General features: G+C 45.5%; 1 protein-coding gene across 4 annotated transcripts in view; it reads left to right on the top strand.

Moving 5' to 3' along the window:
• Nucleotides 1-23,913, top strand: part of TMEM132B (transmembrane protein 132B) — a 470,837-nt gene that overhangs the window by 440,019 nt on the left and 6,905 nt on the right. For all 4 annotated transcript variants that reach the window (XM_061384533.1, XM_061384535.1, XM_061384534.1 and 1 more), the window contains 3 exons: nt 18,245-18,450; nt 20,676-20,946; nt 23,605-23,796. In XM_061384533.1, the coding sequence (XP_061240517.1) occupies nt 18,245-18,450; nt 20,676-20,946; nt 23,605-23,796 (669 nt within the window). The remainder of the gene's footprint in view (nt 1-18,244; nt 18,451-20,675; nt 20,947-23,604; nt 23,797-23,913) is intronic.

The raw sequence follows: 23,913 nt of genomic DNA, 5'->3' as shown, positions 1-23,913 counted from the left end.
CTGGCACATTTATCCTTGATGTTTTGGAGCTTGGTTTACAATTTCAGCTCCTACCAGGAGTTTTGATGGTGGGCAGAATGTATCAGCTTTATATTCAAATTCATTGAGTTTCCTGGAGAAACTCAAATCATTTAATGCAATTTATTTAAAAATTTTTTTAAATTTATACAATTTTAAAAAGTTACTTTCCATTTACAAAACATTGGCTATATTCTCTGTGTGGTACAATACAGCCTTGTGCCTATCTTTTTTAAAAAATTTATTTATTTACTTAACTGTGCCAGGTCTTAGTTGGGGCACAAGGGAGCTTCCATCTTCATTGCAGTACACTGGATCTTTTAGCAGCAGCATTGCAAACTCTTAGTTGTGGCACGTGGAATCTAGTTCCCTAACCAGGGGTTGAATCCATGCCCCTGCACTGGGAGTGCGGAGTCTTAGCCACTGGACCACCAGGGAGGTCTGGAGCCTGTCTTATACGCAATAGTTTGTACCTCCCACTCCACAGCCCTAGATGTCCCTCCTCACCCATTTAAATAAACTTTAGAAGTTACCCATCTAAGAAAAATGATGCATGGGGCATTTAATTCTTGTTGCAGAAATGAGGGTCACCCAGTTGGTAAGCGCCAGGGCTGGGGTTTGACTTTGGGCAGCTTGACTCTGAGTCTGGGCTCTCAGCTTCGGCTTTACAGACAACTTCCCAATTTCACAGGGAACTTAGCCCCATTGGAGTGGTTAGGGTGCTTATTTCAGGGGCAGGGTTCTCCCCTCTACTTTGAGATTATCTGCACATTGACTTATTTTATGCATATCGTGAGGTTAAGATTATTTTCCAAAGATTAAACTGTAGCCTCTTTTTCTACATTTCAAATGTATACAGGGAAATTTCCTCATGTCGGAAACTGGTGAACATAAAAAGAAATCCATGGACTTTCCTGATGATCCAGTGGCTAAGATTTTGTGCTCCCAATGCAGGGGGCCCAGGTTCGATCCCTGGTCAGGGAACTAGATCCCATATGCCACATGCCGCAATAAAGATGGAAGATCCCACATGCAGCAATTAAGACTTGGTACAGCCAAATAAATACATAAATGTTTATTTAAAGAGAAAATCCAACCAGAAAGAGCTAGAACTGACTTCCTCAGCCAAAAACGACTAGTACAGCACAGACTTGATGGGCACGAATGAGAAAAAACTTCGGAGAGTCCCCTGAATATGCAGGGGTCTTGCATGAGCAGTTTATTCCTGCTTGGTTGGTACTTATCCCTAGTCCGATATGTATTTTGAGAAAGTAACTCTGCCGTTCGTTAGCAGTTGGTGGAAATACAAATTCTGTCTTAGCCAGAAACAATGGAATGGGGTTTTCCTGGGACTGGATGGTCTGGATTACGTGTGTGTGCACACCTGCTCAGTTGCTCAGTCATGTCTAACTCTCTGTGACCCCCATGGCCTGTAGCCTGCCAGGCTCCGCTGTCCATGGGATTTCCCAGGCAAGAATTCCGGAGCGGTTTGCCATTTCCTGCTTGAGATCTTCCCGACTGAGGGATTGAACCCACATCTCTTGCACCTCCTGCATTGGCAGGCGGATTCTTTACCACTGCACCACTTGGGAAACCACTGGATTATGTAGCCGCCTATTAAACAAATGGACTCTTATCTCTTCTAATCCATTTTCAAGAGCATTGGGCTTCCAGCAGGAAACGATCATTTATATTCTTATACTCAGTGTATTCCTTCTACACTGCTCTTGGATTAATTTGCCAAGGAAACATTTCAGGTTTAACTTGAAATGTTAAGAGACAATCTCAGATTTCAAAGCTCTGCTTTTGACTCCTATTTCTCCCTGCAGAGTTGCCTTAACCTTCTTAAAGGGCCCCTCTTCAAATGTTTCAGATATTTTTGACCACTTCTAAAGCTCAGTTTAACGGGCTCTTTTTAAAATGAAAGGCCCCAGCCCAAAGTGATTGCCCTAATGTAGTTATCTTTTAATGCTCCGGACGCGAAAGCAGTTTCCATCATCAAGGATTTCGGCCATGTCACTCCTCAAGGGATGTGTTCAGAGAGGTGAATGTATCATGACTTCCTAACATCCTTTGTGTCTGACACTTGATAACTATTCGGGTTACACTCTGATGACTTCTTTTCCTACGTGCACAGTTGTAGGAAGAGTAGTCCGCAGCCGTGTGCTGAGACTGGCTGTGTGTCTGAAGCCCGCTCATATGGATGGTGGATTTCCATATGGCTTTTTTTAAAAAGAACTTTTTAATTTTGATTTTATTCGGCTACATCAGGTCTTAGCTGTGGGCCAGGGATCAAACCCGCATCCTCTGGTTTAGAAGGCGACGTCTTAACTACTGGGTCACCAGGGAAGTCCCTCCATGTGCTTCTGACAGCCTTCTTGAGTGACGGGATAGTGGCGAGAATCTTGAAGGATTTTCCACTTTGATACCAGTGCTTGCATTCTGGCCCAGGTTGAGACAGAAGGGACTTTGGTCAAGGACGTTGGGCCAAAGGATTTTGGTTTCACAAATAGGATGCAAATAATATAGAATAAATAAAACATGTAGTAGGACCCCACTCCCTAGCATGCGCCACTCCAGACATCACTAATCCATCCCAGCACTCCTTCCTTCTACAGCCCCGACTTCTTCTTAAGCAGAGATCCCTTGAGCAGCCACTGTGGAGTGATTTGAATTGGCAAGTGAGACAAACCTATTTCCTATTTCTGATAAAGCCTGTGGGGGAACTAGCAAATGTTTTCATAAGAATTGAGGAGCATGATGCTAATGAGGCCATGATATGGACCGTAAAATCTGATATATTGGAGGAAAAAGAAGCAAAACACAGTATTTCTGTGCCATTGCACTACATCCTATTGATTTCGGGGAGACATAGCAGTAAGTAGCAGCTGGAAACAAGACCTTAGCTCCCTGACTGGGAATTGAACCCTGGTCGTCTGGGTGGAAACCAGGAATCCTAACTGCTAAATGACAGGGGCCAGGGACTGGAATCTAAGTCGCAATCCTAGTCTACCCTGAAAGGAGAATCAGACAAGAAGACAGAAGGCATAGAGGAAAGTATATTATGTATTAGAAAAGCAGAGTACATGTGGAAATATCCATGGGTAAACTCAGCATGAGAGTTGCTTGAGTTGAGCCTTTGGGAAGTTAAAATCCTTTCTAAGAGGAGGAATCTTCTTCTTGCTGAGTCGTCGCTTCAGATGTGTCCAACTCTTTGTGACCCCATAGACTGTAGCCCACCAGGCTCTTCTGTCCATGGGATTCTCCAGGCAAGAATACTGGAGTGGGTTGCCATGCCCTCCTCCAGGGGATCTTCCTGACCCAGGGATCAAACCTGTGTCTCTCATGTCTCCTGCTTTGGCAGGTGGGTTCTTTCACTAGTGCCATCTGGAAAGCCCCATCTTCTTTGACTCTCTGGCTGGTTTGTCTCAGGACCCTCCCCTGGGTGTGCTCACACACCTCTTAGTCAAGATGGATTTCATTGCAAAGGCATATAGGAGGAAAATAGCAAGACTTAGTATGGTCTGGCATCCCCTGCCTTTTTGACCCTGGGAAGACTTTTTCACGTGTGTAGCATCTCCCTTGCCCCAAGCATGGAAAATGTATTACCTCTTGATCTCCTAATAGGGTCTGGCTCCTCTTTTTTGCATCCAGTGTCTGATTATCCACCCTATTCCTGTTGTCGTTTCTTGTATAGAAGTACAGATCTTGAAATGTAGACAAGAGTCCAGCCACAAATAGGTAACCCGGAGCCCATCTGTCTCTTACCTCAAGAAATGTAAACAGGGGACTGGTAGTGAGTGTCCAACCTGGAGCCCCTCTTTTCCTCACCCCAGGAGGTGTGAACAGGAGGCCAGTTGTAAGTATCCAGCCGAGGGCTTACCTGTCTCCTGTCTCGCTATCATCTCAGGATGTCCTTAGACCAAAGGTCATAAGGTGATAGTGCTCGGTGCTCAGTCAGTGTCTGACTGTGACCCCATGGAGCCCACCAGGCTCCTCTGTCCGTGGGATTCTCGCAGGCAAGAATACTGGAGTGGGTTGCCATTTCCTTCTCCAGGGGATCTTCCCAACCCAGAGACCGAACCTGAGTCTCCAGCATTGACAGGTGGATTCTTTAGCACTGAGCTACCTGGGAATCCCATAAAATGATAGGCTTTGAGGCAAATACAGTCCCTAAGACAAGCCCCCACACAGAGCAAAGTACTTTTAAAATGTATTCTTAGATGTCAACATTCAAACGTGAGTAAATTTCACTGAACCCTGGATTTTCCATTTCTCTTGCAAAGTCAGAAGGTCTCTGCACACAACCCTGACGTTCTCGCGAGGCAGCGGAGGGCTCGGGGGAGCGGGAGGCTAACCCCTTTGAACAGGGCTTGGGGTGCTCTCTCGAGTTTTTCATAATCCCTGAGTTTTCTGCCTTTCAGAGAAGACCTCCTTTCTTCATTTATGTCACCTCCCTGGGCCCAGAGGGATTGGATTGTTGCCTCAACCCCCATCAGCCTCCACAGAAGCTCCATCATCCCAGGCTAGTCGTGCTGAAAAAAAAAGGGGGGGATGAATTATATGGGTAAACTGAATTCTATTACAAATATCTTAGATAAATAAGTTGTATTAAGTGAGATGTATTAGACCAATGTATTAGATGCAATTATTGTAATTTATTGCTCACACAGGTAGAGGTTTTCGTGAGGCAGAGTCATTTAAGAACAGCTGTAATTTCGCCATGGGGCTACTTCTGTGTTTTCTTACCAGTCTGGAAATTTTTATATCCAGGATTTTAATCAGCCCATGTCACACTGGCAAGGACTCCAAGTTGATCAAGGGGATGAATTCCAGGGACTCCTGTGCTACCGAGGCATTGCTGCGCTTCACCCCTCCCTCTGTGACTGGCTCAGCCTGGCTAGGCTCTGAGTCGCCGGTCCCTCTCAGAAAATCTCCTCTGAGAAGTCTGGATACCCAGCCTTTCCTTGGCAGCGCTGAGCCAACCCTGTCTTTGCCAGATCTTAGGCTGGGCCTTTCATCCTCCGTCTTCTCCACATTCAGATTTTGGAGGAATTGGTGATGAGGTCATTGTTGGCATTTTCTTTTTCCCTTCCCCTGGAGTCTCAGAGACTTTAAACAAAACAAAACAAAACAAAAACCCTCTCAACTACTTTTTATACCTTGAGTCCCCAATTCACAGCATGCTTTGATACAAAAGTTTCTCAGGGAAATTTTCAGAAGTACTTTCAAAATCAGCTTGGAAAACACAAACCCTGCAGATTTCTCATTCCCCTGAGAATATGCTTATCCTGCCAAAATGCCTTTCTTTTATATGACTAATTGCTGTGCAAACCCTGGACACCTAAGCTTGTGACTCCAGCCTGTGTGCCAGCGGAACCTCATTCAGAGTGCTTCTCTCCACCAGGTTCAGTGTCTGCTGTCCGAGCTGGTTCAGGAGGCTGAGCAGCACCATATGCTGGGCTCTTACCAGATAAACAGCTCTTCATCCCTCCCGGGCCACCGTTTGATGCATAGGAAGTGCTTGGATCTTTTCCTAAACTCACAAATGTTGGTGGTGCTGTGAAAAATCTCCCAATGTCGAGGGCTACAAAGCTAAAATGAAAACATTCCCCAGAGAAGCGTATGCTGAATTTTCAACAAACCGTAATCTTGGGCCTAATTTGTTGGTGTGGTTTTGACAAGGGGCACAATTTTGGAAGCACTTGTCTGTTGAGGTAGAATCAAACCTTGTTGAATATGCTTCAGATGGGGATTTTTTTCTCCTAGTGGAAAAGAGCCAGAATGTTGTTATTTCTTCATGGAAGCGGGCTGACTAGCAGAATGCAGTCATTGAGTGGTGATGCTTGACTGACAAAGGGGAAGATGAAGTTGGATGGAAGCGAGTGTCAGCTTTAAAAAAATGCATGAAGTAAAAAGTCCCAAGTTAAGTTTTATTTGGGGCAAAATGAGGACTGTAGCCCAGGAGACAGCACCTCAGACAGCTCTGAGAAACTGCTCCAAAGAGGCGGGGTGCAAGGGGAGGTCAAAATCACCAGTGTGATTTTGGTGAAGGGGGTACACATGCAATCAAACACACATTTTTTTTAGAAGGTTGTACCTAGTCATGAGGAACAGTCATCACCATGAAAGATTCTAGTGCTTTTCTAGATATGAGGAGGTACAAGAATTGGGCTCATAAAATTGGCTCCTGAAAAACATCTAACTATCAGACCTGTCCTGCCAGTTTTTCCCCAAAATACAGAGTGCCTCATTTCTGCTCTCCACCCTGAACTCCTTTCAGGGGTGTTGAATATTGGCAACAGCACGATTTAATACTTGTAGAGGTGGATGGGGGGCTTCCCAGGTGACGCTGGTGGTGAAAGAACCTGCCTGCCAATGCAGGAGACACAAGAGACTCGGGTTTGATCCCAGGATCAGGAAGATCCCCTGGAGGGGGGCATGGCAACCCGCTCCAGTATTCTTGCCTGGAGAATCCCGTGGACAGAGGAGCCTGGCGGGCTACAGTCCATGGGGTCGCAGAGAGTCGGACACGACTGAAGCAACTTAGCAAGCACACACAGAGGTGGATGGCACATGCTGTTGGCAAGTACCAATTTGTAGTTGACAGGGCATCAATGGGTCTGCAGTGGAGGGGTGTCCCAGGCATCTCGGATGAAGGTGACCTGAAGGTTGGTGAACCTGAGGCAACCAGCGATGTCTGAGCATCTTGTAAACAAATCTTACTGTCCTAACAGTCACTGCTGTTGACAGTGTTTTGCACAGGCATCTCCCTTCTCCACTCGTGCCTTCTCAAGGGCAAGGACTCTTGGGTTTGCTTTGTGTCCTCAGAGCCCTGCTTGGACCTCAGTGTGTATCATCACTGAGTTTTAACCTCAGACTTGCTGCGAGCTCTCTGTGCCTTTGAGATGGATCCTCATCCTCCCCAGGCTGCAGAGTTGCATTCTCTGAGGTCTCTGTAGCACCAAGACTTTAAGATTCTGTAAGGAGGAGTGTGTTTCGGATGAGCTGGGAAGGGAAAGAAGTGAAATGGTCTCCATTCTGCTCACACTGGCTCCGAGATCTGCCCTTGCTGGGAGGACCGGATAATCAGTCAGTTCTGGGCTGGGCGCTGGGCACATTGCTTTGGAAGGATGAAGAACTGACACGTCCCAGCCGTGATCTGACTAGGAAAATGAGATTGATCTGCATGAAAAGAGGATTAACAAGAATAAATGAGTCTGACAGCAAAGCCTCATGATCAGAACTTGACAGTGAATGAGGGAGTCTCCTTAGAGTGGAGGCTTTCAGTGTGGTGCTGGACATGATGGATGGATGGGGAGAGGCTCACAAGACCTGCCTGTTACTGTTGTATGATATGAGCAGATCTGAGCAGAGCACTTCATCTCTCATTTATTCTGCACAGTTCCTGTACATCTACAAGGTACTGGGCCCTGTGCCGTGAGCCTGGGCTGCAGAGAATTAAGTAAGACAGCATGCTTGTCCTCAAAAGACTTGCCTTATGGTCTCAGAGGCAGAGAAGTAAGCATTCATATATTAACTCATAGTCTATGAATGTACATATGTGGACATACAGAAGGTTGCTTGAGTCAGGATCCATGGACTTGTCTCCTGGAAATCTTCGTGAGAATAATTTGACTTTGCATATTCATTTTTTAGGCTCTAGTGGTAAAGAAGGCGTCTGCCAATGCAGGAGACATAAGAGATGTGGGTTCGATTTTTGGGTCAGGAAGATCCCTTGGAAAAGGAAATGGAAATCCATTCCAGTATTCTTGCCTGGAGCATCGCATTTACAAGGGAGCCTGGCAGGCTATATAGTCCATAGTGTCGCAAAGAGTCAGACATGACTGAAGCGCCTTAGCACCCTTTCATTTTTTTATAATATGAACTCCTGAGAATTCAATTTCATGTTGAAATTCTCCAGGCAAGAATACTGGAGTGGGTTGCCATTCCTTTCTCCAGCGGATCTTCCCGACCCAGGGACTGAACCAGGGTCTCCTGCATCACAGGCAGATTCTTTACCGTCTGAGCCACTGGGGAAGCCCCACAGTTATATGCATTTGGCCCCAAATAACATCATGTGCTTACCTTCACATGTATCCATATACACATATATGGGTAGAAATTGTGCATCTTCTAATCTGATTACCTTTGTTACTCTGCCTGGTCATGTATTCATCAGTATATATTGGCATAACCTGTGGGGCACACGAGCACAATGGTAAGGGTCTCCACATCTTCCAGAGATGTGTGATGCCTTCTTCTGGTGGCTAAGCAAATCAGTGGTGATGGTGTCATTGACCTCTGGCCTTCAGGAAGACATTAGAGACTGAATTATGACCCCTGAGAAGCCCTTGGCTAATAAAATGTTATAAGAACTGGAAGATACATTTACAAAAAGTGTAGGTGATAATAGTACACAGAGAGAACCAACACACTATAAATTGCTCAAGGGTTCTGGGCACAGAGTTAAATATGCATATACTGCCCATCTGTGCAATTATATGTGTGTATATATATATACACACACACGTGTGTGTGTATCTCATATGCATACATGTTACTGTGCATATTCTTTATATTAAAAATCTTAAATTCTGTGCCTAGTGAATGAAATGGAGAAGGCAGTGGCACCCCACTCCAGTACTCTTGCCTAGGAAATCCCATGGATGGAGGAGCCCGGTGGGCTGCAGTCCATGGGGTTGCTGAGGGTTGGACACAACTGAGCGACTTCACTTTCACTTTTCACTTTCATGCATTGGAGAAGGAAATGGCAACCCACTCCAGTGTTCTTTCCTGGAAATTTCCATGGACAGAGGAGCCCGGTGGGCTACAATCCACGGGGTCACAAAGAGTTGGACTCAACCAAGCACAAGCATGACGTTCCCCAACCAGGGACTGGACCTGGGCCCCCAGCAATGAGAGCGTGATGTTCCAACCATTGGACTGTGTGGGAATTCCCTGTTCTAGAGCATCTTATTGTATAAATCTTATTGGATAAACTTTAATGAGGTAACTTAGTCGTCACAAGCACATAGCTCTTTGCAAGAGTCATGATGCAGGCCTCTTTTTAATAAAACAGCTTAAATTTAACTCAAACTGATTACTTTAGATATAACAGAATCCCCTAAGGGCTCAGAATGGCAGTTTTTATTACACTTTGGCCTGAAGACTGAGACTTTTGCCTTGTAGAGGAAACAGAGGATATGGGAGTGTGTAAAGTTTCCTCAGTGGCTGCTGTTCCCCTCCTGAGCCAACTACACAAGAGATGCCCCGGGGCCACTGCTGGCTCTTCCCTAAGTAGCTGATGGAATTCCCCGAGCAAGCCAGTGGGTACAAGCTCCCGTGTATTTACAGGCTATAAAAGCTCAACCCTCTCACAGGAGCCCCTACCGGGCCTTTCTTAAGTCAGTACAATTTGTCACTTGGATTCTTTTTTCTAGCTTACATGGCTTCTAGCAGAGTCTGCCCTGGGGAAGCAAACACTTCATTTCTCTTTCTCCCTGTGGGCATGTGTCTTTCTCTAGATTCCAGGTTAGTTTGTAGCCCTGCCTCAGCAGTTCTCTGATGTGTTTGAGAAAAGTTTTTATTTTTTATACTTTTTTTTTTTTTTCGATGTGGACCATTTTTAAAGTCTTTATTGAATTTGTTGCAAAACTGTTTCTGTTTTATGTTCTAGTTTTTTGGCCCAGAGGCATGTAGAGTCTTAGCTCCCTGACCAGAGATGGAACCTGTACCACCTGCATTGGAAGGCATAGTTTTAACCACCAACGGCCAGGGAAGTGCCCAGAAAAGGTTTTAATTTGCAGTTTGGTAAGGGTGGGAGAAGTGCTCTTTTTAGCTGACTACATCTCTGAACTGAAACTGGAATGTGGCTGACATGATTTCGTTTTTGATTTTTATCAAGCAGAGGATAAGCCAGGCTCCTTATTCTCGATTTTATAAGTAATGCTTTAAATGAAAGCTAAGAATGAACTGAATATAGAGAGGGCATCAGTGGTTACTATAGGAACTGTTTGACCAAAAGAAAAGGACAGCGTCAGGTCAGAACATGTTGCTTGGGACCCTGGCCCTCCATTACTGGCTAGATGACCTAACTGAGGTTTAGTCTCCTCATCTGTAAAATGGGTAGAGGATCACTTTCCCACAATACCCAAGTGCAGGACTTTTTTCAGATTAAGGGCCAATGTTTATGGGATCTCACTAGCATTTTATGAAAAGTGAAGGAATAGAATGGACTGGAATGAAATGGCACAGGGCAAAGTGCAGTGAACTAGAACGGGATGGGATGGAACAGAACAGGAAATTCTAACTGGGCTGTCGTCACTGTTTTTCTTTTTGTAACATTTATGTTTATTTAGTTATTTATTTGGCTGTGCCAGGTCTTGGCTGCGGATATTGGATCTTCGATCTTCATTGCAGCACGCAGAATCTTCAGTTGCGGCATGTTGTATCTAGTGCCCTGTCCAGGGATCAAACCCAGGCCCCCTGCCTTGCGAACAATGAGTCTTAGCCCTTGGACCACCAGGAAGTCCTGTCATCACTGTTTTCTTATCTTGTTTGATTTTCCTTCTAAGTCCATCTTGCTATCTGATTTTGAGTATAATCTTGCTAGCATGTGAAAAGAGTGCAATTGTATGATAGTTTGAGCATTGTTTGGCATTACCTTTTTTGGGGATTGAAATGTAAACTGACCTTTTCCAGTCCTGTGGCCACTGCTGAGTTTTCCAAATTTGCCGGCATAGTGAGTGCAGCACTTTAAGAGCTTCATCTTTTAGGATTTGAAATAGCTCAGCTGGAATCCCATCACCTCCACTAGCTTTGCTCATAGTAATGCTTCCTAAGGCCCACTTGACTTCACTCTCCAGGATGTCTGGCTCTAGGTGAGTGATCACACCATCGTGGTTATCTGGATCATTAAGACTTTTACTGTACAGTTCTTCTGTTTATTCTTGACACCTCTTCTTAATCTCTTCTACTTCTGTTAGGTCCTTGCTTTTTCTGTCCTTTATTGTGCCCATATTTGCACCAAATATTCCCTTGGTATCTCCAAGTTTCTTGAAGAGCTCTCTAGTATTGCATTTATATCCACGTGTGTTAAGTTTGTCTGTCTCCTCCACTGGGTGGTCAGCTCCACAAGAGTAGGGACTGTGTTTTTATCACTCTATCCTCAGTGCCTGGGTCTTCATTGACATTAAACACATATTTATCAAACGAATGAATGATTTATCCTTATTTTACAGATGAGAGAGAAAAGCTATGTCAAACTACACTGGGTCTCCATCCTCCATTGATAGGACGGGAGGGTGTGCGAGCTGGAAACTTCAAGTACCCTCGAGTTTACCAATGGGGCATCTGAGCCTGGAGATGGAGAGTGACTTATTCAGTGTCATGAGGGGAAGAGTTGGATGAGGACCCAGGTTACTGGCTTTCAGTCTGAGGCACCGAGCTGCTGCTTCCAGCTCCCTCACCCTGGACTTGAGCACTAACTATCAAGCTAGTCTGAACTAATCCATACCTCCTGCTTAATGTCACATCACTGGCGGCTTGGGGCCAGCGTGGAGGGAGTGATGGGCCCAAAAGGGGCACCAGGGATCCTTTGGGATGGTGCAAGTATTCTGTGTCTGGGTGTGGCAGTGGTTTCATGGTGCACGCACCACCCAACTCATCCAGCTGTACCCTCCAAATGGACTGTGCATTGAACTTAAATTACACCTCGGTGAGGGTCATAAAAAAGTCCCAGTGTGTGTATTTAGGTCTCGTCTTTCCCAATCAGGCCCTCCTTCTGTGGGCTGTATGACGAGGCTAACACACAATGTGAGGAGCCCGCTGCCCCCATTCAGAGGACCTCTGCCCCGTCACCAGGTGTGATCCCTGCAGGAGGTGCCTGTCCTGGGCCTGACTTTCCCCATCTATAATGTAGGGACAAAACACTTAATGAACAGGGTATTCAGAGGAATCAATGGCTATCGTCCTATGTAAAGTTCTAAAAAAGAAAAAATGCATGATGCTAGTAAGCATTCAATACATGATAGCTATTGGTTTTCTTTTTTTGTATTTCTTGGAGATGTAAACCCTCAAGGTCAAATAAATATTTTTTGAGTACCCTCTGCTCCTCAGACATAATGCATTTGCTCAACTTGGTAATGAATACAAAATGTTTGATTTGATGACAATTGAATTGAAAAATGTTTTTTTCTTTTCTTTTTTTTTTGTGTGTAATAAAGTTTTATTAAAGTATAAAGGAGATAGAGAAAGCTTCTGACTTAGGCATCAGAAGGGGGCAGAAAGAGTACCCCCTTGCTAGTGTTAGCAATGAAGTTATATACTCTCCAACGAATCCAAAGAATGTCTGGAGGTTGTAAAGACCTCACCAGACCTACTCCCATAATTTACATTTTAAGATAACAGAATTAGCCAGAAGGTTTAATCCAGAGACTGTCCTCAGGCAGGATACATCCTTGTAAAGACCAGGTCTACTCCCATAATTTACATTTTAAGATAACAGAATTAGCCAGAAGGTTTAATCCAGAGACTGTCCTTAATCCAGAGACTGTCCTCAGGCAGGATACATTATTGTTATATAATCCTAAGGAATGTAGAGAAGGAAAAAAAGGTTTGTCCTTTCTTCCTCCTTGAGAATTCCAGACCCCTCTCTCCTGGGGGACTCCTAGACTCCCTATCAACCTGCCTAGGAAATGACTTTCTCATTCCCCCCTTTTCTTTTAGAAGAATTATGTTGCCTAGGGAAAAGGGGTGTCATTCTCGTTCCATAACTGCTTCCGAGCTGACAAGGGGCGTTGTCCCTAAATTGGTGAGGCAACATATTCTCCTAATCCTCATATTGAGGATATCTGATCCAGGGGCCCCAAATAGTAGTTGGAGGAAGCTACAGCAGGAGCAGGAGTTTGAGCAACCATTTGTAACTTAAAAGCTTTCATGCGGCTAGAAACAAACCTAGTTATACACTTACAGATGCAGGGAGCAACAGCAAAAACTCAACATTCAGAATCAAAATTTAAAGTCACATTATGTCCATAGTTAAAGTGCAAAGTGTTGCACCAGTCCATTTTAGGGTTGGTAGATGTCATCAGATGAAGAAGAGGCATCGCATGTGATTGTTGTCGAAGGTATTCACAGACTTGGAGAAAGTCTTTTCCTTGAAGTGGAGATGTCCACCTCTGGAAGCCTTCCACTGATGAAGAGGGGAGCGCTCCGCAGACCCAGCAGCTAGACTGATTGTGGAATGCAGCGTAGGAGTGAGCCCAGGACAGGAAGGCATTGTCTTGAGGATCAAACGGCAGACTCAGGATTTTTGGAGTCAGCAGAAGTAGACTCACATAGGTTATCAGGCCCATCCGCTGCCCTTTGCTTAACTCTAGAGCTCGGGTCAGAGCCACGAGCTCCGCCAACTGAGCACTGGTTCCCTGGGGGAGAGATTTTGCTTCCAAAACCTGTTCAGCAGTCACCACGGCGTAACCTGCTTTACACTTGCCATCCCGAACAAAAGAACTGCCATCTGTAAATATTTCCATGTCAGGATTGTCTAATGGGGTATCCTTTAGATCCTCCCGAGCTGCATAGTTTAAAGTTATCTTCATATGGAATTCAGCATTTATTATGATTTGTGAAATATATTTTTTTATTATATAGCTTTCCCCCCATTATTCAAATCTTTTTATTCTTCAGTAATGCACACACATAACATATATTTATAAAATTAGAATGAGTGTGTCCATATAATTTTAACTCCATCATTTTTCACTAAATATTATTTCCTGATTATATTTCCCTTTCTTTAAATTTTATTTAAATTTATTTTATGATTCCTGGTGTTTCATTTGTGTGCACTGTTATATATTGAACTAGGCATTTCATACAGAATATTTTTATTTTCATTATAAACAGCACTGCAGAAGGCACCCTTTATTTTATTCAGCTTAAACAAACACCATTTACGCTTCTTAAACTGCTCTTGCCAAGTTGTCGAGGAAGTAGACTGCAGCCATTACTCTTGACTGTGTGACTTTTTTTTCTTTCTAACTCATTTCTCCAGGTGTGGGGAGAGGTCAGGAGGGAAGCCTTATAAAGCCTCTATGGTGTAGACACAGATACATCAACAGTGTGGCAGACTCAGGGGGAGGGTGCTGATACACAGACTCAGTTCTTGCTTCTTTTCCAAATAGAAAACGAAGCCAATGGTGTATCTTACAAGATACCCAAAGGAAAACTATTTACACTAGGAGACCCCTGTTTGCCCCTTTTACTCTAAAGTACTGTAACTGCAGAAGTGTAATTTGACAGTAGAGCAATGAACCTCTAGAGGCAGCCTTCCTGTGATGACATTGACAAGCCGTCTGGCCCATGCTCACAGATTAACATGGCATGAACTGCTGTTTTCAGTCTGCACATTCCCGTCCTCAGCTCTTCTTACATTAGAATACACAGCGTTTGGTGTTGCTTCAGGGCCTCAGAGAGCCCTGGGGGTATCCTTACGATGAGCGGTAGGAACCTGACTCTGATCTTTGCCTTGCAGTGTCCGTCTGTCTGCTTCCCCAACACACATGCCTCTACAATGTGACATGACACAGAGATCTCCCTTTCAGTTCCTAGCCCAAAGGCCAAATTCATCACTGGAAATCCAGATTTATCAGATTTTTTACCTCAACCTCCTGAGCGTTTGGACTAGGTTTCTTCTCCTTGTCTGCCTCCTCTCATGATATCCTTAATGTGATAACCTGGTGTGCACCACCTCGCCCCCCTTCCTACCCAGATTCAGGCTACTCATGGAGCAGAGGAATGAAGGGGCCCAGAGGAAGCTGGTGACATAGTCACGTTGAACACCTAGTTATTGAACACTTTCTAAATGTCATCTCTGTGCTAGAAGTATGAGAAGAGACGGGTCCATGGCCTCAAGCAGGTTACTTTCAGGTGGAGAACAGAGATAAAAAACAAGTAAAAAATAGCCAGGAGCATTCAGAGAGTGATAAATATTGAAAAGCACATTATAAAACACAACCCAGAGCAATCCAGAGTAACTAACATAGTGCGGTACTCAGTCGCTCAGTCATGTTCAGCTCTGCGACCCCATGGGCTCCTCTGTCATGGGGTTTTTCAGGCAAGAACACTGTAGTGGATTGCCATTTCCTTTTGCAGGAGATCTTCCTGACCCAAGGATAGAACCCACATCTCCTGTTGCGTCTCCTGCTTTGTCAGGTGGGTTTTGACCACTGAGCCACCAAGGAAGCCCTGTTCTTATGACTGGTTGGACAGAAAAGAAGATATGTATGTGTGTGTGTGTGATAGGGCAGGGGTGCTGGTGTGTGACTGGGTGGCCCAAGACAACAGTTATATCTGCCTCAGACATGAATGACAAACAGATCTCAGTCATTCAGTCATGGGAAGGTGGTGGCAAGGTGTTCAGTTGGGAATAAGTTCAGGAGAGGTCCAGGGAGAGAAGACCCATGACCCACGAGGGAAGAGCCTGTGCAGGGGACAGGGAGAGGAGTGCAAAGGGAGCCTGCAGAAGTTGGCAGTACCATGTGCTTAGGTCTTGTAAGCTGTAATCAAGATTTTGGACTTTGTCCTGTGTAGCAAGGGAAGTCTCTAGAGGGAACTGGCGTGAGCAGGCAGAGGAAAAAGCAGGTGTCAGCAGCCCTGAGGGCTGGCTGGCATCGTTACACACATAGGCAAAGCCCTGGGAAGTGATGTTCCCTTTCTTGACACTGGGTTCAGTCTCGGTGCAAAGAGGGTCATGGTGCCTGCCACACGCAATTATTGTGGGGATTAATGCTTCCAGGGAAGAGGAGGAACCTCACAGGCAGTGAGTTCCTATACCCGTAAGAGATCCCTACTGTAATTGATTCTCGTTATTTACACTAGTTATGTCCTATAAAGTCCCTGCAAACACCGAATCAACAAATACTAAACCATTCCTTCTAGAGGAAACACACACACATACATGCATCTCACATAGGTTATAATAATCCTGCAGATTCAGGAGAGTTGAGGTCTGTACTGGAGGGAGGGAGGTTGAGGAAAGTTCTGGCAATGGGTGAGGCCCACTTGAACTGGGAGAAGGTGAGGGCAGAACCATAACGCATCCATCGCGGCGTTCTTGTCAGTGAGGAACCCTGTTCTCTTGAGAGCGGTCTGCTATTGCCACTGAGTCCAGGGATGTTTAGGGGTCTTATCGCATGTCTCCTGCTGCAGTGCTCTAGAGGGAAGGCAGAATTTTCTCTAAAACAGGTCTGCTGCCCAGGGAAGGGCAGTTGGCTCGGCACTGTGTCGGCCTCACAGGATTTTGAAATAAAAACACAGCTCTCCACTCGTTTTTCTGCTTTAATTGAAAATCTTACTCTGGTTGCTCGCTTTATAATCCTAGGCACAACAATACAGATTTATGTCCCACAAACATGCCTTAAAAGACAGCTGACTTGCTTGGTTCATCATTTTTGTTCTCTCCTTTAGGAGGTAAAGCAGACAGAGAGAGATAGGCAAAGTGGATTCTTTTACACTTTGAAAAGTGATGGAAATGTCTTTTCCGACTCCCACTGGAATTTCAGGGGGAGAGACACATTAGCTGCCACTTTCCACTGCCATTTGGGGGCAGAATTTTTGCTGCTCAGAGTAGTGGAGCCTGGAGGTCAGGGGACCCTGGAGGGCTAAGCTCTGACAGGGTGGAAAGCGTTCCCCGAATGAACTCAGCCTGATGCGTGGTTACCCATCAGTACCCCTGTTTATTGCTTTGTAACCCATGGTTGTCAGGTTAGTGTCACTGTGGTTTCATCCCATCTTCCTATTACTGGCCTTGCTTAATTCTGCGTAAAGATTCCCAGAGATATCAGTGACATGGTGAGGTGGCAATGACAGGGGCCTGTGTCTGTGATTCTGATGTAAGGATGTAAGCATCATTTTAGTTATTTTCTCCTCAGTCTTTGATTCCACTCCACCGTGAACCAGGCTCATCTTCTCCTTCCTGTGGAAGCAAATACACATTGATGTCCTTTTTCTAGGGGGAGAGGACAGGTGGTGATAATTCATCGCAAACAACGTGGAGGTTTGCTCTTAGAGTTTGCACCTTGACACTGCTGGCATTGCTCTGGCCGTTCACCTGGTCACGTGGAGGAAGCAGCTGGATGTGTGCCCTGGGGCTAGGAAGGGAGGCTGGGTCGCAGGTACCAATTCAGGTGAGGAAGAGAAGGTCATGAGTGAGCCTTCATTTGTGGCTTGGGAAACAGGCCTCTTGGGGGCATTCCAGGTGAGCTGGGGACCACTGCCAGCAGGCCAGTATTCCTAAAAGTGGTGTGTGACCTTGAGCCAGTGGCGCATCACGTGGCTGGCCTCAGGTTCTTCATCTGTAAAACGAAGGTTGCGGGCCCCTGGCAGTTGTGTGATTCTGTGCTAAACTGATTGTTGCTTGTGTGTCTTCTGCCCATAAAGTGATCTCCTCCCCCTCCCCACCCAGATACGTAAAAGACATTCATTCTTCTGATGGTCTAGGAGCGAAAGCCATCAACATTTCCCTTGCTTCCCTGGAAGATGTGAAGTGCCGCGGGGCCTTACCTTGTCTGATACCTAACCTGCGATGCATCGTGTTAAAAGGGTGCCTGCCCCATGTGCTGAGTCAAAAGTCCATAGCAGAATGCCACATCCTTATCTCCATCCCGTAAAATTAATGCAAAATGTAATGGGGCAAAAATAGTTGTATCCACATTTCTGATGCATTTCATGAGTGTGTTTCTACAAGGGTCTTAATCTATACAAAGCTCTCTAGGTTTTTTCAGAAAAAAAAAAAATCCCTTTTACGGCTCAAATGAAGTGTTGTTTTAGTAACATATGGATACCTTTTAAACATCTTCAGATACCGCACACTAGTGAAATATGCTGCACCTGGGGTTTGATTAGTGGTGGTTTGAGTACATAAAAGAGGTGAGGAGAAGGGAAAAAACACACAGAAAAGGCAGCAAAGGTTATGGAACGCCGTTAAATTATGTTTATGGTTTTACTTGTCAGTAGTCTGTAATACAGAATGGTTTTCCTGGAGTCTGTTTATCAGCATTGCCACCAATTAGTGCCTACAAATTACCTTTTGTTCAAGCCACGTTCTCCTGGTTGTCTCGGGGCCTCACAGATCAGAGCTGTTGCGGTTCATGAACTTTTACTGTCGGGTTGTACATGCGCTTTTTCTGCTGACGCATCTGGCGATTCTGTCCCCTCCCCCAAGGTCTCCAACGGCTGTGACTCGGTCTTTGTGAATGGGAAGGAGATGAAGAGCAAAGTGGACACGATCGTGAACTTCACCCACCAGCACTTCACCTCCCAGTTAGAGGTCACGGTCTGGGTGCCCAGACTCCCCCTGCAGGTTGAGATCTCGGACACGGAGCTGAGCCAGATCAAAGGATGGAGGATCCCCGTGGCCTCCAATCGAAGGTGAGGAACTAAGCGTGAGGGGGTGACCCTCAGAGGGGGCTGTGGATCTGAGGCTCCTGGGGCTCAGCTCTGAGGCAAAACGTCCTCGGGGACTGAGGCTCCAGCAAAACTGCATCTACAGTGGGTAGTAACGGGAACAGAGTTAAGATGGGTCTGACTCGGGTCCTTACTCTGACAGGAGGAAATTATAATGGAGATAGTAAGCCCTCTATATACGAACCCTCCTGTCGTGAACTGTCACAGATGCCAATGCATGTTCGATAGTCCAATCCCATAAAGTAGTTCACGTGTCTGGCAGCGTTGTCACACGGGCACATCTACAAGTGGCTGTGCTTTTGTGTACTGTATAGAGTACAGTACTACAGGGTCTTTGTTTGAAGCCCAGGATGTCCGGAAGTGAGCATAAAAGTGGTGGTGACGTAGCTGATATTGTTAACGCGTGCCAGCTGTTACTTTGCACTACTGTACTTTTCAAGGTCCTATGCTATAAGATTAAACATATTTTCTTTATTTTCTATGTTTGTTTTTATGAGTTATTTGCATGAAAAGTGTTATAAACCTCTTACAGTAAGCTACCCTAAAGCCCATTGTCTCAGTCGTGTACCTAGGCTAACATAGTTGGACTTAACAAACGAATTGAACTTAAACGAATGCACTCTTGGAATGGAACTCATTCGTATGTAGTGGGTTTACTGTCATATTATCTACCTCATAGAATAGTTGCTGCTGCTGCTGCTAAGTCACTTCAGTCATGTCCAACTCTGTGTGACCCCCCATAGATGGTGCCCACCAGGCTCCCCCGTCCCTGGGATCCTCCAGGCAAGAATACTGGAGTGGGTTGCCATTTCCTTCTCCAATGCATGAAAGTGAAAAGTGAAAGTGAAGTCGCTCAGTCGTGCCTGACTTTTAGCGACCCCATGGACTGCAGCCCACCAGGCTCCTCTGTCCATGGGATTTTCAAGGCAAGAGTACTGGAGTGGGGTGCCATTGCCTTCTCCGAGAACAGTTGCTAGGATTCAATAAAATGATGCAACACATAAGAAGTGCACAGCACAAGGCCTGGCATTTAGGGAAGAGCTCTATTCCCCCTGCCCTAGTGTTCTTTCCTGCATTATCCATTCTCTGCTTCCTGCTTGAAAATGTCACCCATCCTTAGTGGAGCACAGTGCAGTGGCTAAGCTGTGAACTCTGGTATAAGGTCACTGAGTTTTCACTCTGGCTTTTCTGCTTTTGGGTTTCTCTGGTGGCTCAGATGGTAAAGAATCTGCCTGTAATGTGGAGGCCCTGGGCTTGATCCCTAGGTTGGGAAGATCCCCTGGAGAAGGGAATGGCTACCCACTCCAGTGTTCTTGCCTGGAGAGTTCCATGGACAGAGGAGCCTGGCAGGCTACAGCCAGCCCATGGGGTTGCAAAGAGTCAGACACAACGGAGCGACTTTCACTTTCACTTTCCCGTGTATAGCTGTACAACCTTGGACAAGTTACGTAACTTCTCTCTTCCTGTTTCTTCATCTACAAGTTGGAAATGACAGTAGAGTGACTGAATAGGGTTGTTCCAAGAATTCAGTGAAATGATACACCCTGCAGTAGTCAAAGCTCTAAAGATAGCATTTATTCACTTTATAGGAGCAGGTAAGGCAGGACCCGGCACATATTCTAACTCAGGACATATGAGTCTCTGCCCCTCTCTGTCTCAGATCCACCGAGGGCCCCGCACACCAGTCAGCAGCCACCAAGCCAGGTCCTCTCATAAGGGACGCCAGACAGGTTCATCTCGAGGGGAAGTTTGTGGAGTAGCAAAGCCAGAGAGGGTTTCTCAGGGCAGGTCATGGGCAGGCAAGTGGAGCAGAACTTGTGTCAGGACAGGGAGAAGGGCCGGGGCACTGAGGAAGGAGAAGTCAGGATGTGCGTGTCAGACGTGTTTCAGTTATGTTAGCAGCTCGGCCTGTGCGGCGCTGATCCCCCAGCCCTGGGCGGGTGAGGTGGGGCCATGCTGGGTTTCTGTGTTCCGAGCCTGTGGCAGCACGTGTGACACTCAGTGACCACCGCACAGGGTCCGGGAGTGAAAGAAGCAGCAGATGGTGGGTGACCGCTGGTGAGCACCTCTGGCAGAAAGAAAATCCAGTTCACATGAAACATCACAGTCATGCGGAATCTCGACAAGGAGGTAGGGGAGACCCTTCTTCACCAGGATGACGTTGGCTCTGCTGTGTGTGTGTGTCCCAGGCCCACCCGAGACAGTGAAGACGAGGAGGATGAGGAGAAGAAGGGGAGAGGGTGCTCGCTGCAGTACCAGCACGCCCTCGTGCGCGTCCTCACCCAGTTCGTGGCCGAGTCCCCTGACTCGGGTCAGCTGAGCTACATGCTGGGCCCTGACTGGCAGTTTGACATCACCGACCTCGTGATGGATTTCATGAAGGTGGAAGAGCCGAGAATCGCTCAGATACAGGATGGCAGGACCCTGGTGGGCCGGGAGCCAGGCATCACCACCGTGCAGGTATGGGCACCCAGCACTCGCCACCTCCCCCAGCCCTGGTCTGTGTTGATAAGTGTCCAGGCAGATGCTGGAGGATAGCGTGTGTGTGTGTACATCAGAGACTTATGGGCAGTGACAGAGGGTTAGTCAATTCTAACAGTTCAAACTCAAATTAAATTTTGTGTTACATTTTTTTTTAAAGAGACTTCCCTGATAGTCCAGTGGTTAAGAATCTACCTTGCAGTTCAAGAAACATGGATTTGATTTGTGGTCAGGTAACTGGAATTCCAATAGAACTGGAACAACTAAGCCTGTGGGCTTCAGAGTCTGCTAGCCACAACTAGAGAGTCCTTGTGCCCCAACGAAAGATCCCACATGATGCAACTAAGACACTGTGCAACTAACTAAATAAATGAATATTTTTATAATAGACAATAGAATTCACAAAAATTCACAGAACAATTGAAAAATATAAAGTAATGATAATAAAATTATATTGTATTTCCCCCCAAAGAAGGTCAAAGTCATTTTCAAATCTTATTGTCTAGAGTAGCAAATAAAAACCTCGAAGAATAATCAAAGAAAAATGTTTGCCTTTTAGAGAGTTGAGAAAAAATATCTCATTTCTTTTATCAAAGCTAAATGTAACACACAGTCTAAGCAATTTTCCCCCTAATGTGATCCTTTACTTTTTATATGTCACTAACAGAAGACAATAGAACCTATGAAAGCTAGTTTTATTTTCCTCAACTTGAGCATTAACCATTTAGCTATGTTTTACCTTGAACAGTAGACACACAAAAAATTTTAAAACATATTGCACTAAAAATAATAAAAACCACTCTCCACTTTACTATAGTAACAGTAAAACTATTTTCTAGCCAGTGGACAGGATCATTCTGCAGAAAGAAGGTAGCATATTTTTTAATAACAAATTAAAAAGTTACTGCTCATAGTTACGATCATTCTTTCTTTCTTTTTTTTTAAACTTTAAAAAAATTTTAAGTCCTCTATTACTCCTTTAATTTTCACTTCTATAACAAAATCAGATTTTTAGGTGTTGCCCAAGTCAGTTTTTGACAAAGCTGGATTCAGTGTTACGCTCTGTATCACTCTCCTGTTGCCGTGTAACAAAGCAATCGAACATCTCCCAGCATGAAGCACTGCTAATTTTTTAACTCAGAGTTCTGAATGTTGGCAGTCCAGTTGAGCTTGGGGTACCAAGTTCAGGGTACTGCAAGGCTGCAATCAAAGTATGGGTCTGGCTGGGCTTATGTGGGGCTTTGAAGAAATGTTTGCTTCCTGGCTTAGGTTGCTGGAAGAATGCGGTTCCTTGTGGTGCAAGATTGAGGACTCTGTTTTCTTGTGGACTATCAGCCAGAGGTCATTTTCTGCTCCTAGAGGTCACCTGCATCCCTCCTTATGGAACAGATCCACCACCAGATTCTCACTCTTTGAATCTGACTTTCTCTTCTACCAGTCAGGGAGAAAGTGCTCTGATTTTAAAGGCTTGTGTGATTCCATGAGACCCCTGTGGCTAACCCAGTATGGTCTCCCTATTTTAAGGCCAACTGTGCCATATCCTATAACATAGTTGGGAGGGTGATTTCTCATCATATTCACAAGAGAGATTTTTGAGAGATTAGACAGAACGTTTTTGGGGGGATAGGTCTAGAAATTCTATCCACTAGATATGCCTCTTCATTTGATTTCACCCCTGACTGCAAGGGCTTCCCTGATGGCTCAGTGGTAAAGAATCTGTCTGCCAATGCAAGAGACTAAGGTTCGGTCCCTGGATTGGAAAGATCCCCTGAAGAAGGAAATGGCAACCCACTCCAGTATTCTTACTTGGGAAATCTCATGGACAGAGGAGCCTGGTGGGCTACAGTCCATGCGGTCACAAGAGTTGGACACGACTTAGCGGCTAAACCACCACCACTACCTGCTTGCAAGCTAGATGGTAAATTAAGAAAAGTGGTTTCTTAGGAGAGTAAGATTCTCTTTCCCGCTTTGCTCACCTGGTTTATCCAGTGATGACACGGCAGCCCACACAATGGTGATCAGTGGTCCATGTGTGTGTGTGTTAGTCACTCAGTCGTGTCCGACTCTTTGGGACTCCATGGACTTAGAGCCCACCAGACTCCTCTGTCCATGGAATTCTCCAGGCAAGAATACTGCAGTGGGTTGCCATTCCCTTCTCCAGGGGTGAGTGGTCCATAGTGAACATCTAATGCTCACTGGAAGGAGTAGGAGTAGGAAGAGACGGCTGAGCACCAACCTTTTAAACAGCTTTTACTACAATTCTGCCATTCTCACAACTAAATATTATTTGTTGGAAAAATGTCAGTCTTTGGTGCCTAGTACCAAGGTAGGCAATTTTTAGTTATTGCCTCTAAATTAAATCAAGTTTAAAAAAATACAGTACTGTTATCATGATATGAATCAAAGGAAAGAAAATGGGCCAAGATGATATTTGTACTTAAAACCCCTTCACTTGGAGAGTGTAATTGAACAGGATCAGGACTTAGCACGCACACACTCATGACTTGCTCACATACACGATTTCGCTACATACACTCACGTCACAGGACACTAGGAGAGCACTTCGGTGGGAACACCAGTTCAGGAGTTGTGAATGGTGTGAGGAGCAGACACTGAGGTTTCCCACTGACTCTGCAGGTCCTGTCGCCTCTCTCTGACTCCATTCTGGCTGAAAAGACCGTGACCGTCCTGGATGACCGGGTCACTATCGCGGACCTGGGTGTGCAGCTGGTGGCCGGCTTGTCTCTCTCCCTGCAGCCTCACAGGTTGGACAAAAGAGCCATTGTCTCAACAGCAGCTGCCCAGGATGTTCTTCAAGCCCCACAGCAGGTGAGATTCCAGAGTTCTTTTGTCGCTGGATGATTGGGACCACTTATTTCTCTGTCACATCTTGCAAAGGAGATAAATAGAGCACTCATAACTGGGACTGGTGATTCTTGAAGCTGC

The sequence above is a fragment of the Bos javanicus genome, chromosome 17 (assembly GCF_032452875.1).
Source record: "Bos javanicus breed banteng chromosome 17, ARS-OSU_banteng_1.0, whole genome shotgun sequence".
Taxonomy (NCBI): Eukaryota; Metazoa; Chordata; class Mammalia; order Artiodactyla; family Bovidae; genus Bos; species Bos javanicus.
Note: the sequence above shows the minus strand (reverse complement) of the source record. Positions and strands in the feature narration are given on the sequence as shown.